This window comes from Beta vulgaris, chromosome 7 (genome assembly GCF_026745355.1).
Source record: "Beta vulgaris subsp. vulgaris cultivar EL10 chromosome 7, EL10.2, whole genome shotgun sequence".
Taxonomy (NCBI): domain Eukaryota; kingdom Viridiplantae; phylum Streptophyta; class Magnoliopsida; order Caryophyllales; family Amaranthaceae; genus Beta; species Beta vulgaris.
The window spans coordinates 3,611,829-3,626,009 of record NC_079208.1 but is presented as its reverse complement, the minus strand read 5'-3'; the positions used below and the strand labels follow the sequence as shown (position 1 = coordinate 3,626,009).

Genomic DNA, 14,181 nt, shown 5'->3' with positions numbered 1-14,181 from the left:
TTAACGTCTGTTTGGCTCAGCTGACTCCCTTAGCCATCCGCAATATCATCGCGTACATCTGGGTGGTACGCTTTCTCGACTTCCCCCAGACTCTAAATTTGTTTCGCCATCTTCATTGGTTGAAGAAGAACGGGTCTTCCCGTCTGGCTGGATGGTGGTCCATCATGACGGCCGACAAAAAGATGACGGTCCAACCTAAAATGACCAGCTTGAAGGGTTGGCAAGATGCCTTCTTTTGGGTACGGGTACCGGATGACTTTCCTGTACGTCGCCATTTCACAGAGCCGACCCCTCACATGGAGCTTTTGCCTCTGAAGCCGCTAACTAAGGAAGAGTTAGCGGCATATGACTACTTTGCATCAGCCGACTATGACACCACCTATGATGACGGGAAGACGGTTAGGACTAAGGAGCCTTCGACCTGGCTTCCCCATACAAAGTACATTCTGGGAGATAGACCCTTGTCGGCTCTCCTTCTATCTCCGGCTTATGAAAATGGTAAGTGTGTTGTCGGATTGGTCCGTCTGACGACTTGTTATTTGTTTTATGTACATATGTATTTCCTTTTAACCCCTTTCTGTTCGTTTCTTTTGCAGGTCTTGACCGTCTTGACCTTGACGTTCTTGGAGTTGACAGTGATTATCGGCCGCTAACGCATTTGCCTGCTCCTCCCCCATCTGACTACTTAACCATGCATAGCTCTACCAATGGACGCCGAGGAGGGAACCGCCACGGCCCTCAAAATCTTCGGAGGAGGGGTCGCGGCGCGTCCTCCAGCGTTCGCGTTCCAATTACTGCTGCTACTTCAAATGCCCCTCCATCTCCTGCTGTTCCTTTACGGTCTTCTGCCAATCGGACCGTCAATAGAGGTGGCGTGAACCGGAGGCGCACCAGGGAGCCCACCGCCGAGGATTCCGCTGCTAACAAAAGGCAGGCAACTGAAGAACCTGGCGCTTCTGTTGCCAATGAGGTGGTGCAGGTGGAGGATCTGGACCCGAATATCTCTGAAGGTGTTCAGGGAGAGGGTGGCCTTGATGCTGACCTGGGTAATGCTGGCGGCACTTCGTTGCTTTCTCGGTCCACGTCTTCTATTCGAGAGAAACTAAGGGAACTGATTGCTACTCCCAGTTTCCTTTCGAATCTCTCCCCTGGCATCTTTTATAGGTTCCGGGAGTGGATCGAGAAAAAAGAGGTGCCGCTAAGTGACGCGGTTGCTGCTGCCTTTGCTCCCCAGACCGTTACCCCTGGTAAGGTCTATCAGCCTAATTGGGACGTCAGGGAGGACGAATCTTTGTACTCTGACATCCCTGAAAACGGTGGCATCCTTGCCTACCGTATTCTTAAGGGTATGCAGCTGCCCTTAGATCGTCCTTCAGGCTCCCTGAAGACTCCGGCTGCTAGGTTGGCCCATGATCAGCTAGTGGTATGACTTAACTTTTCCTCTCTTTTTTTTTTTTTTTTTTTTTTTTTTTTTTTTTTTTTTTTTACTGACGTCCCTTACTTTCGTTCATAGGCCAACAATGCTGCTATCGAGTTGATAGAGCAATACTTGGAGTACCAAAGGCTGACGGACACCTACAAGGCTTCCCTGGAGACCTGCCAGGGATTGTTGAAGGAGGCTGAGGAGAAAATGGCGCCTTTGGAGGATGAGGTGCAGACTCTGAGGGACAGGGCGGCCTTGCTGGAGGAGGCTGAAGAGAACGTCAAGGCTTTGACCAAGGCTGTTGAAACAGCCAATTCTGAGAAGGAGATGGCGGTTTTGGATGCTTCTGCTGCGGAAGCTCGGGTGCCGCGAAGGCGGTTGCTGAGTTTAAAAGGTCCGATGACTATGTGGCGGAGCTTCACAAACGGTATGATGGTGGCTGGGCAGCTGCCATGAGGTGCGTCTGCAAAACCGTTCCTGGTTTTGACTGGAACGTGATTGAGGACGCTCATGCTGCCGGTCAGCATCTTTCTCCGTTTGAGGGGGACCCGAACTTCGCCGACGAGGATCTATTGCTTGACTGTCGACCCTCGTGACTCTGAACCCCCCCTTCTTGAAGTTTTTGGCGGCCATCTCTTATTCCTCTTCTCTTCGAACAGTTTTTAATTTCTTATTTTTCATCCTGTAAAGACTTCTTCATTTTGTAATATTGTAATCCGCCTTTTGTTGGCGTTTTTTGGATAATTGCTACGTTAATTTGCTGAGTACTTTTTATTTGGACTAAAAGCCTTTTCTTTTAAATTGGCCGCCACAGTATATCTTTTTGTAGTTGGCCGCCAAGCCAGTAGCTTTTAATCTATGGAGTACTTTTGTCTATTTATCATGTTTCCTGCTTTTATTCTCCCTTGTTTCTTCGCGTTCACAATGTTCGTCGCGTCCGGTTTGATTATGTCTCTAACTTAGGTGTAAGTCCATGTGACCGCAAATATACTTAGCCTGTGGTATGGTTTTTTGTTTTTGTGCGCTAAGTCTGTCATGTGACCGTGAATGCGCTTAGCCTGTTATATGGCCTTTTGTTTCGTGTGCTAGGTCTGTCATATGACCGTTAATGCACTTAGCCTGTTATATGGCTTTAGGTTGTGTGCTAGGTCTGTCATATGACCGTTAATGCACTTAGCCTGTTATATGGCTTTAGTTGTGTGCTAGGTCTGTCATATGACCGTTAATGCACTTAGCCTGTTATATGGCTTTAGTTTGTGTGCTAGGTCTGTCATTGACCGTTAATGCACTTAGCCTGTTATATGGCTTTAGTTGTGTGCTAGGTCTGTCATATGACCGTTAATGCACTTACTTTTTTTTTGCGCAAATACGATACAATACAAACAAGAGAATTTATCAGGACGCTAGTGTAGGTTTTATTATCTGTGTAATTCAATCAAGGGCTCTTGGCCAATTACAATTATTGCCTACACATAATATTTTTTCAGAACATGCATTCCAGCAATTCTTGAGTTCTTTTCCGTCCATATCTTTAAGGATAAAGGAACCGGGGCCTATCTTCTTGAGCGATTATGTACGGGCCTTCCCAGTTTGCAGTTAGCTTCCCTCAGCATGCGCTTTACCAGTGGCGGCTGTTCTCCTGAGGACGAGATCATTGACCTCCAGCTGTCTTTCCCAGACTCTCTTGTTGTAGGCCTTCTAATTCTGTTCTTATAAGCAGCTGCTCTTAATTCCGCCATGAGCCTTACCTCGGGTAAGAAATCCAGACTTTCTTTGAGAGCCTGCTCATTCGCGTCTAGATCCTGATGTTTCACCCGGTATGAGGGCAGACCCACCTCGACCGGCAACACTGCTTCTGCCCGAAAGCCAGTTTGAAAGGATTTTCTCCCGTCGCTTCTTTTTCTGTTGTTCTGTTCGACCATAGGACGGCAGGCACCATATCTGCCCATTTTCCCTTAAATTCATCCAGCTTCTTCTTTAGGGCGTTTAGGATTTGTTTATTCGCGGCCTCCGCCTGGCCATTGCTTTGTGGGTGGCACACAGCTGAGTATGCGAATTTTACCTGTACTCTGTCAGGAAAGCTTGATTGGACGACAGTCGAACTGGACGCCATGGTCAAAACAATAGCCATGGGGATCCCAAACCTTGTCATTATATTCTGCCAAATGAATCTCTTGACTTGGTGGGCTTTAATTTGAACTGTCGGTTCTGCTTCTATCCACTTTGTGAAATAATCTATGCCCACTATCAAGAACTTCCTTCCCCCGGCCGCTTTTGTAAACGGCCCCAGGATATCCATTCCCACTGCGCAAAGGGATGGGCAAAAATATGGGCTGCAGATCATTGGCTGGCTGTTGATGACGGGAGCAAATCTTTGACACTTATCACATTTTTTGACATAGCTCTGAGCATCCGCCAGCATGGTTGGCCAGTAGAAACCTGCCCTTAGCGCCTTTAGCGCTAAAGCTTTTCCTCCGATGTGATTCCGCAAATGCCCTCATGTATTTCTTCCAGTATCTTCTTCGCTTCCCATGCCGTTGCGCATTTTAGTAGAGGCAGGCTAAATGACTTTCTGTATAGCTCATCCCTGTATATGATGTACCAGTTTGCCTGTCGTCTTAATTTCTTCGCGGCGAAGGGATTGCTTGGGAGTACCCCTGTCATTTTGCGCCACCAGCTCACTGAACCATTCCCCCTGCTGGTTTACCATGTTGACGGTCACAATCTCTTCTAAAATGCTTTGTCTTTTTGCATGTCTATGGTGACCGTCCTTTCAACGTTGAATGAATTGGAGCTGGCTAGCTTAGAAAGAGCATCTGCTTTTGCGTTCTCCGCTCGTGTATGGCCTGCACTTCAAAGCCGGAAGCTGAGCTATCAACTCCTTTGCCTTCTGCACATACTTCGCCATGTTTACCCTCTAACTTCAAAGTCCCCTTTTAGCTGGCCGCAACCAATTGGGAATCAGTCTTTAGTAGTACTTGCTGGGCGCCAGCCGCCAAGCACATTCTCAGACCAGCTATGGCTGCTTCATATTCTGCTTCATTGTTTGATGCTGGGAAACCGAATCTGATAGCGTATCTGAAAAGTGTTACCTTCCGGGCTTGTCATTACTATACCGGCTCCTGAGCCGCTATCAGCAGCGGATCCATCTACCTCCAACAGCCAACTTTCTTTCTGCTCTATTTTCCTTCTTCATACGAGGCCTCACCATGAAATCCGCCAAGGCCTGAGCTTTATGGCGGTTCTGGGCTTGTATGAATATCATACTCGGATAGCTCTACGGCCCATTTCAGCAGACGACCCGAGCTATCCATTTTCTGAAGAGCTTTTTCCAGTGGTTGATTTGTGAGCACCTGGATGGGATGACAATCGAAGTATGGCCTGAGTTTCCTGGCTGCTATGATGACCGCCAAGGCCATCTTTTCTACCAACTGGTAACGGCTTTCTGGGCCGTTAAGGATATGGCTTATAAAGTATATGGGGCACTGTCGTTTCTCCTTCTCCACCAATAGTACGGCCGCGACCGTCTTTGGTGACGCTGAAACATACAACTGCAGTACGTCCCCTGTTTCTGGTCTTGTGATTGTAGGTAATTTTTTCAAGTGCTCTTTCACAGCCGCGAAAGCTTTGCTCTGGTCTTCCCCCCATTCGAACTTTTTGTTTCCCCTTAACAAAGCGAAGAAAGGCAAGGCCTTGTCGGCTGACTTGGAATAAATCGAGTAAGTGATGCCATCTTCCCTGTTAACCTCTGGATGTCTTTCACCCCCTTAGGTTCTGGCAAGGTCATGATTGCCTGAATCTTTTCCGGATTCGCATCTATTCCTCTTTTGCTGACAAGGAAACCAAGAAACTTCCCAGCCTTTACTCCGAACACACATTTTTTAGGATTAAGCTTCATCTGGTACCTTCTCAGCGTTCTAAATGTTTCAGCCAAATCCTCTAGGTGCTCGCGGTCAGATTTACTTTTGACAATGGAGTCGTCAACATAAGCTTCTATGTTTCTGCCTCTCTGATCCGCAAATACCTTATCGACCAACTTCTGGTAAGTGGCTCCGGCATTACGAAGCCCAAAAGGCATCGCCTTGTATTGTAAACTCCACAATCTGTTATAAATGCCGTCTTCTTTCTATCTGCTTCAAGAAACTGATTTGATGATATCCTGAGAATGCATCCATAAAGCTGAGCAGAGCATGGCCGCTAGTAGAATCTACTAGCTGGTCTATCCTAGGCAAAGGATAGCAGTCTTTTGGGCAGGCCCTATTGAGATCCGTGAAGTCCACACACATTCTCCATTGGCCGTTTGCTTTCTTTACCATAACGACGTTAGCCAACCATTCTGGGTAGTCACATGGCTCGATAAACCCTGCCGCTAACAATTTATCTACCTCCTCTTTTATGGCTTTATTCTTGTCTGCCGAAAAATTTCTTTTCTTCTGCTTGACTGGGCGGACGGCACCATCCACATTTAAGCGATGGACAATTACAGAGGGATCTATCCCGGGCATCTCATCAGCGGAGAACGCGAAGACGTCTGCATTCTCTCTTAAAAGTGCCACCAAATTGACCCTCACCTCCGGATCTATATCCGTCCCTACAGCCACCGTCCTCGCCGGATCTTCTGCTAGCATTTCTTGTTGAGTTTCCCCATCAGGCTTCGGCCTTGGCGTATCCTCTGGCCTGGCCTCTAACTCCTCCATTGATATTTCCATCATCTCCTTATCTTTTCTGACCCTTTCTCTCCTTGTTCATTCATCGCGGCCCTTCTTTGAGCCCTTCTTTGCTTTCTCCCGGGTGGATTTGCTTCTTCCACTGGCATCCTCCTAGCTGGCTGTTTCAAGGTTGTCAAGTAGCATGATTTGCTGCCTCCTGGTTCCCTCTCAGCTTAGCTGTCATCCCTTCATTAGTGACATACAGCATTGTCAGATGATAAGTGGAAACGACACCTTGGACATCATGTATCAGAGGGCGTCCCACTATGGCGTTGTAGGCCCCAGGAACGTCTACCACCAGAAATTCAGTCATGATATCCCGGACTTCATTGCCGTCTCCTATCCGGACCGGGAGGCTCACCAAACCCTCTGGAGTTACAGACGCCCCGGTGAATCCAATCACAGGATATCGGACTGGCTTCAAGTATTCTCGTCCTATCATCAATTTTTCGAACGTTGAGAGATACAGGATGTTAGCTGAGCTTCCACCGTCTACCAGGATCCTATGGACCAAACAATTCGAAATTCTCAGAGTGACCACCAATGGGTCATCGTGAGGGAAGACCACATGCTCTGCGTCCTTCAGTGTGAAAGTCATTGCCGGCATGGCTGGCGGATGCCTCCACTTCATGCTCTCATTGAAATTGACTTGGTGCCTGAATTCCTTCAGGCTGGCTTTGGCTCCATTCACACTACCTCCATGAATAGGTCCGCCACTGATGACGTGAATTTCACTTATCCTTGATTGAACGTTTTTGTTGACTGGTTTCACCAGATCTCCTTCTTTCGTCTGTGCTTTATATTGGCTGAAATAGCCCCTTCTCAACAAATCTTCTAGATTATCTTTCAAGTGACGACAATCTTCCGTGACATGGCCGTGATCCCCATGGAAATCACACCATTTGCTTTTATCACGATTTTTGTGGAACATAGGTTTAGGACGCTGCCATTTGTCGCTATCCTTGTTCTTCAAAAAGATCTGACTTCTTGAGGTAGTCAGCTGGGTGTACGCGTCAAATCTGTCTCTGCGCTCACCTCCTTCCCGAACATTCCTCTCACGATCCCTACGATCGCGGTCATACCTTTCGCCATCCCTTTCTCGTTCATCTCCTCTTTTTACCATATGCGACTCTTGTCGTCTATCATCTCGGGCGCGATCAGATTCACGGCCCTTATCTTTCTTTTGCTTATCCTCTTTCTTCTCAGATTCACGGTTACCCACAGCTTTGTCAAACTCTTCCCCTCTGATATAATCATTTGCTTTACCCAGGACGGGACCCAGAGTGGTGTAAGATTTACGACCCAGATAATTTCGAAATGGTGACCCCTCCTTGAGGCCAGTCATCAAGGCTAGCACCGCTACATCTTGCTGTAAGCGTGGAATTGAAACGGCTTCAACATTAAAGCGACCGATATAGTCCCTTAAACTTTCATTTGCCCCCTGCTTGACAGACAATAATTCTCCCGTAGTACGCTCGCGGCGCCTATTACTGACAAAGTGAGTACTGAATGTGGACGACAACTGGGAGAAGCTAGAGATGCTACCTGGCTTTAGACTTTTGAACCAAGTCTGGGCTATGCCTGTCAATGTGGACGGGAAGACCTTGCACCATATGGCGTCTACATCAGTGTAAAGGAACATGTGACCTTCGTAAGCAGCCACGTGGTCATCTGGATCCGAAGTGCCATCATACTTGGAGGTTGGCATCTTGATTCTCGTCATTGGATGGTTCAAAATATCCATAGTGAAGGGGGAGAGCTTAGGCTTAATGAGTAGGTGACCCCCATCGAATAGTTACTAGCGCCTGAGGCACTGTACTCACGACGGGAGCCACCCTGGGCCTCTTCCTCTGAATATACAATTCTTCTGTTCCAGAATGTCTTCTTCATAGTTGACTGATCAATCCTTTTCTCCATCTCTCGTCCACTTGGATTCAAAGATCGCATTTTCCGAAGAGGGGTGCCGTCCGCGTTCCTACCGGCTGCGGCCAGTGGTCGCTTACGTACACCCACAGGTTGGTATTGGGTGTGCTTTGTTGGGGTTGGCAGTCAACATTTGAATGAAAGAAGCTACAGTTTGCAGCTGTTCAGGTGAGAATTGACTTAGCTGAGCTAAATTGAGAGGTACGTTACTTTTGGTGTCTGTCCCTCGGGAGATTGGTAGTTGAATTGTGGGTTTCCATCGCCCCAGTGATGACTGGCTGCGACGAGGTCTGGCCGGCATCCTTCTCCTTGGATCCTTGATTTGTGTTGTTTACGTCACCCATGATTGTTTCTTTGCTAAGGTTGGGAGGGCCCCCTCCTTCTAGCGCCAAGTTGTTTCGGTTCGAAACGGTTAGCGTCCTCGCAAGAGTCCGCCAAGTTTTGAGAGCTCACGTCCTTGCTGGAAAGCTGCACAGGATGCAAACGTAAACTACCCTCGGGGTGGTTTTGAGGAAACCCCCTCCGACGCTCAAGTCAGATATTTGGACCATAGGATGTAGAGAGAGAAATAAGAGAGAGAGAGATAAGCTATTTTTTAGTGTGTAAGAGAATGTACCTGCAGAATAGTACCATTGGGGTATTTATAGAAGTACTATTCCTCTGACAGGACGTATGATCCTTTGACACGTGTAGGGCTATGACGCATTTGACAGGTGGGAAGATTCCCTCTATTTTGTCTTGTTAGGCGTCCGCCAACACTGCCGGTCCCAGGTGATGAACTGACTCGAACGACCCTTTTAATGGTCTTATCGTGCTCGCGTCCATAAGTATATTCGCGGTCACTAGTTAGAAGGCCGTTAATGAACTTGGGTTATACCCATACAACTTCTATCACAGTAAGACTTCTACCTTAAGGTAAGTTTACATATATCAAAAATAAAATTCAATCTTGAACACAATCAATTACATGATAGTAACAAAACGATTGATCCATAAAACAGTAGTAAAACTTGAGCTGGTGCAACCGACAAGTATCTGTATCAATCAGGATCTGAAATGAGGTATGCCAGCAGTTCCTGCAGCAAATGTTCATGAGAAAATCATATTCAGAATGCAATTAAATCTATTATCAGCAAGACAGGGAGAACAACGGGGTGTTGTACATGCGTGCAACAGAAAATGGTTGTTCGAAAAATAAATGAAAAACCGTTTGTTGCAATTCTACATTACTCAGACTCTTCATATATTTTAGTCCAATGCAGACACTTAAACATGTGCTCATATACAATGTAATGTAATCGAAAATTGCAATCTTATAGAAAATAAAAATAGAAAACGAAATCCATAACAGCTTAATTCCCATAGTTCTTTTGCATATTCAAGTTGTTATAAATGACTTGTAGACCTCAAATCTAGTCAGAACACAAAAGTTGAAAAATACATTACAGCAGGAGCTACAGAAATGGCATGTGTGCTTTAGATTAGAATAATAATCATGATTTCTCTTTCCCAAATGAACCGAAGCAAGATATATAGAAACCAAAAAAATCAATAACAACTAAAAAAGATTGGATCCATATTCCATGGGGAAGGAGATGATACCTATTTAAGATAATTTAATGTGGGGGATGTGCTGAATAAGGGGCCAATCTTCACCGTCTGGTTTCCGACATCTTGTCTTCAGGTGTGGACATCGCTCAATTCGAAGTGATTGTAAAGAAGAAAGGCAACGCAATGATTGTGGAAGTGAGGCCAATTCAGTACAATCCCAGATGTCAAGGTAACGAAGCTGGGAGAGGTGGCCAATCTCCTCTGGTAGGGCTCTCAGATTTTTCAAATTTCTAAGATATAGCTGCCCAATGGAGGAATTTGGAGAAACAACGATCAAACTGGTGAGTTTCTCGCAATCTTTGATACGTAAGGTCTCTAAATTACCGAAATTAATTGAAAAAGAAACTATATTCATATTCCAGGCAGACAAATGTTTTAACGTGGAGAGAGTTGGTGAGGAAGAAGAAGATGGAAATGAAGATGAAGATGAAGGTGCTTCTCTATGTGATGCCAGAAGGGATTCTAGCCCCTACTCATGGATGTTTTGAGCATGAAATTCCTCAAGCCTTGGCAGCAGGGTTAGAGGCATGGACACAACAAACTGTGGGCAATCAAGTATATATAGTGTTGAAAGACGTGGGAATGATAGAAGTCGATGTGACGTCAAGTCTTGATGAACATCTGATGTCATCGCTGCTTGTTGAGGGACAGGGTGGACATCATCCTTCACTCGCGGTCTCCAAAACCATCCCTTTAGTTTCGGCATCTTACGTATATACAAAAACTCCAAGGCGGTGAAGTGCGTTGCAGAACAAGACTCTCCATCACCACCCCAACCATCTTCTTCTATGTACTCCAAGGCTTCTAAATTAGAAAGATCTAGCCATTTGAGAAAAGGTAACTGACTGAACTGGGGGAGTTGCACGCAGCTTTTACAATTATAAATCTTAACAGTAACAAGGTTAGGGAGCATCCAAGTTGGAAACCTTTCTCCACTGTAGCCCCCAATACTCAATTCTTCAAGATTTGGAGGCAAAATCAGGCATTCTAACATAAGCTCCATATCACCGGATTTAGGAGTCTCTTCTTTCATACAGAAATTTAATTTCAATCTCTGGTTGTCCTTCATATTCACCCTTCTGGTTTCTCCCACTGAATCTATACGACATTTGCAAAAATCAATTTCTACATAATCTCCCTTAAGATCCAAAGCACCTAGTGTGTCCAGACCGCTAACTTTTCCCACAATAAATTTGTTCAACTCTATGAGGGATTTCATCTTCTCAAACCCTGATGGCATATCACGGAATTCGCATCCCTGAAATCGCAAGTGCCTAAGGTTGGCCAAATTAGAAAAACCTCTTGGCCATCTTTTTAGATAACAGCAGTCGTCCAGATTGAGAGTTTGTAAGCACTCTAACTCCGCGATGAAGTTGGGAAGACACTTCATCCTGCCATGTTCAAGATTAAGGTATCTTAGACGTCTCAACCTCCCTATACAATCTGGCAATGTGCTTTCTGCAAATCTTACCAAGCTCAAGGCACGTAAGGATTGAAAAAATGGTATCATCTCTCTCAAACATGGCGATGAAAACTTAGCATTCACAATGGACCGCATTTTCCTCATTGTGAGCAAAGATGATGAACTCCTTCCCTCTTCAAAACTACCCTCAAACGTTTTCTCCTCTAAACCAGCTACATGCAAGGCCAAGTCATGTACTAAGTCGTGCATCTTGTATGTTACCCTTCCTGTTAGAGCCACTTCCTTGACATCTTGAAATAAATTCCTCCTTTGTAACTCCAGAAAATATAAACCCCCAGCATCCTCAAGGCTAAGACTCTCTTGAGATGGTTCAATGTACCCTTGAGCCATCCATAACTGAACCAATTCAGTTTTCTTGAATTCATAGTCTTTTGGAAACAGCGAACAATACGCAAAGCATTGTTTTAACGGTGATGGCAGGAAATCATAACTTAGCTTTAACACAGGCATGATGTCGTTCTCTCCTGTCATCTTTGTCTTTGAAAGATGAGCCTCTCTAAACAACAACCACTCTTGTTCACTATCCTTAGAGTAGAGCAGGCTTCCAATAACTCTAATAGCAAGTGGTACGTTTGCACATCTATCAACAATTTCTTTCCCAATCTTAGTAAAATTAGGATTGTCTTCCTCTTGCCCTTCCTTCAATGCAAGTCTTTTAAAAAGCTCCCATGACGCCCCATCTGTTAAGAATCCTATCTTGTATGTGGGAACAGTGCCAACAACTTCTGCTACCACATTAGAACGCGCAGTCACAATTATCTTGCTTCCCTTGCTACCACATCTAAACAAGCTCATAAGAGAAAGCCATCTATCCCGGCTTTCATCCCACATGTCATCCAACACAAGCAAATACTTTTTATTTTCTATTGATGTACGAATACATGACTGAAGTTCTTCCAACGAACGACTCTGATGATCATTGTCAGTAAAGCACCTGAAAACTTTACGCATAAATTCTTTGTGATCATCTATCATAGGTACACAAGCCCATTTAGTAAGCTCAAAATGGTGCTTAACCCTCTCATCATTAAAAACCAATTGAGCCAACGTTGTTTTGCCAATATCCCCAAACCCCACAATTGGGATGACAAAGATACTTTGCTCATCAAGCACGGGATCAAGGAGCATACTAATTATTGCATCCTTATCACCTTCCCTACCAACGACCTCATCTGGTTGAACAAAAGAGGTTGTTTCCCTTTTGCTCATCAGACGAGCCATTTGAAGCCGAGATTCTCCTCTATGATCACAGACACTCAAATGTAGGCCATCCATATCAGACTTAATGTCATCAAGATCCTGCCTAATAGATTTGAGCTCTCGAGCTAGTTCAATGTTAAACAAAACAGGGCTTGAACTTGAGAATAACAAGCGTACCTTCTTGGCCATGTCCCCTTTCGTACGCTTCTTTCGCTGTTGAGCGATGTAGAGATCATCAAACAAGTCATCAGCTCTGTATAGCACAGCTCTGAGCCTGCGAAGCCACTCTTTGATAGCAGCACTGTTTTCTCCTTCTTGATGCTTCTCAGCATCAGTAACCCGAGCTCTGATCAGACTCAGGGATTGCTCAAACTTCTTCAAGTCACCCTTTACACCCCACCATGATGAAACCTCTTGGAAAGCTGATTGAGCCAGATATCCCAAGAACTTCGAAGCTATGTCAACCAAAACACCCTCAGCCGCCATTTTTGCAAGTAGTCTATTATTTTCTTCCACTCAAAGATTATACTATGTGATAGTTAGGAAATTTGGAGTCCTTTTAGTATATACAGATCCACACTTATGATTAACAATAGTTTATGATTCCAATACTATACACTTTTGATTAACAATAGTTTATGATTTACGGGTAGTCTAGTATATGTGATTAACAATAGTTTAGTATATGAAGATCTAAACTTACGATTAACAGATAATATATGTAGAATTGTAGATCTACACTTCTGAACTATTGGTCAACGGTAGTTTATGATTTCAATACTATTGTTAACCATAAGAGTAGACTTACATTTATGATTAACAATAGTATATGATTAACGATAGTTTAGTATATGTGATTAACAATAGTTTAGTATATTTAGAACTAAACTTACGATTAACAAATAGTATATGTAGATCTACTCTCATCAACTATTGGTTAACAATAGTTTATGATTCCAGCTGTAAAACAAAGTGTATAATTCTTCTTTTCTTTAATATTAATAGTAGCACTTTCCTTCATTTTGCTTTTATTTTTTTAATCTTATTTCTTTTTTATTACCTCAATCTCACTTTTTATTTATTTATACTTCTTCCATTCCAAATTAAATGCAACGGTTTTCATAAACAGCGATTTCAAATTAAATGCAACATTTTTATATATTCTTGGTAAAGTTTTTGAGTAGGAAATTACGAATATACCTTTGTTAAAACTAATTAAGTCTTATTCAACTACACTAATTGTTGTGGTCCCATTTTTTCTCTCCATATTAAGTTGATCACATGCCCATACTTTTTTTAATCTCATCTTAAGAAATTTTGCTTGAGTAGTTGGGTCAGGTCAAGTGGGCGAGATTCCGATTCAATAGGGAACTTTTTCTTACTAATCTAAAAAAATGAAATAAAATTATTCATATCTCTTTTTATCTCCTCCTCGTGTGACTTCTTAATAAATGCGTCAAATATAATGGTACAACAATACGTCCTCCGTTTCGAATAACTCGCTACACAATGAAAATTCCACTATTTATCTATGAGGTTTGACCATGTATTATTTACTATAGATAAAATCAAATGTTATAATGTAATATGTTGTCGGATTCGTCTCAATGTATATTTTCACAAAATCCAATTTTTATACTTTACTCTAATATATACTAAAAGATATTAGTAGTCAAAATAGTACATCGGCAAGCATGAAAGTTAAAACGTAAAAAGAAACACAGGAAATATTTTATTGACATTATTTGCCATCTTCAAGAAATTATGGGCTGTTTTGGATTTTTTTTTCCCCAAAGATATGTGGTGTTTTGGGAGCTTACTTCTTGAATGAT

The 14,181-nt window shown here is 43.7% G+C and overlaps 3 protein-coding genes across 3 annotated transcripts; 1 reads left to right on the top strand and 2 right to left on the bottom strand.

The window, feature by feature from the left end:
• Positions 1–563: 563 nt before the first annotated feature.
• On the top strand, positions 564–1,980 carry LOC130589586 (uncharacterized). The gene is made up of 2 exons (XM_057390900.1): positions 564–1,423; positions 1,514–1,980. The coding sequence occupies exons 1-2, from the start codon at positions 692–694 to the stop codon at positions 1,877–1,879; spliced, it is 1,098 nt and encodes a 365-aa protein (XP_057246883.1). The 5' UTR covers positions 564–691; the 3' UTR covers positions 1,880–1,980.
• A 4,285-nt stretch (positions 1,981–6,265) lies between these two features.
• LOC130592118 (uncharacterized) lies at positions 6,266–7,855 on the bottom strand. Its single transcript, XM_057396286.1, has one exon. The coding sequence runs from the start codon at positions 7,853–7,855 to the stop codon at positions 6,266–6,268; it is 1,590 nt and encodes a 529-aa protein (XP_057252269.1).
• A 1,103-nt stretch (positions 7,856–8,958) lies between these two features.
• LOC104898312 (putative disease resistance protein RGA3) lies at positions 8,959–13,825 on the bottom strand. The gene is made up of 2 exons (XM_048648676.2): positions 9,658–13,825; positions 8,959–9,131 (listed from the first exon to the last, which is right to left on the bottom strand). The coding sequence occupies exon 1, from the start codon at positions 12,833–12,835 to the stop codon at positions 10,136–10,138; it is 2,700 nt and encodes an 899-aa protein (XP_048504633.1). The 5' UTR covers positions 12,836–13,825; the 3' UTR covers positions 8,959–9,131; positions 9,658–10,135.
• Between the last annotated feature and the right edge of the window lie 356 nt (positions 13,826–14,181).

Excerpts from the sequence above, each read along its gene's own strand:
- LOC130589586 (XM_057390900.1), top strand. The coding sequence starts at position 692 with ATGCATAGCTCTACCAATGGACGCCGAGGAGGGAACCGCCACGGCCCT. Across the intron at positions 1,424-1,513 it reads TGGCCCATGATCAGCTAGTG|GCCAACAATGCTGCTATCGA; the intron begins GTATGACTTAAC and ends TTTCGTTCATAG.
- LOC104898312 (XM_048648676.2), bottom strand. The coding sequence starts at position 12,835 with ATGGCGGCTGAGGGTGTTTTGGTTGACATAGCTTCGAAGTTCTTGGGA.
- LOC130592118 (XM_057396286.1), bottom strand. The coding sequence starts at position 7,855 with ATGACGAGAATCAAGATGCCAACCTCCAAGTATGATGGCACTTCGGAT.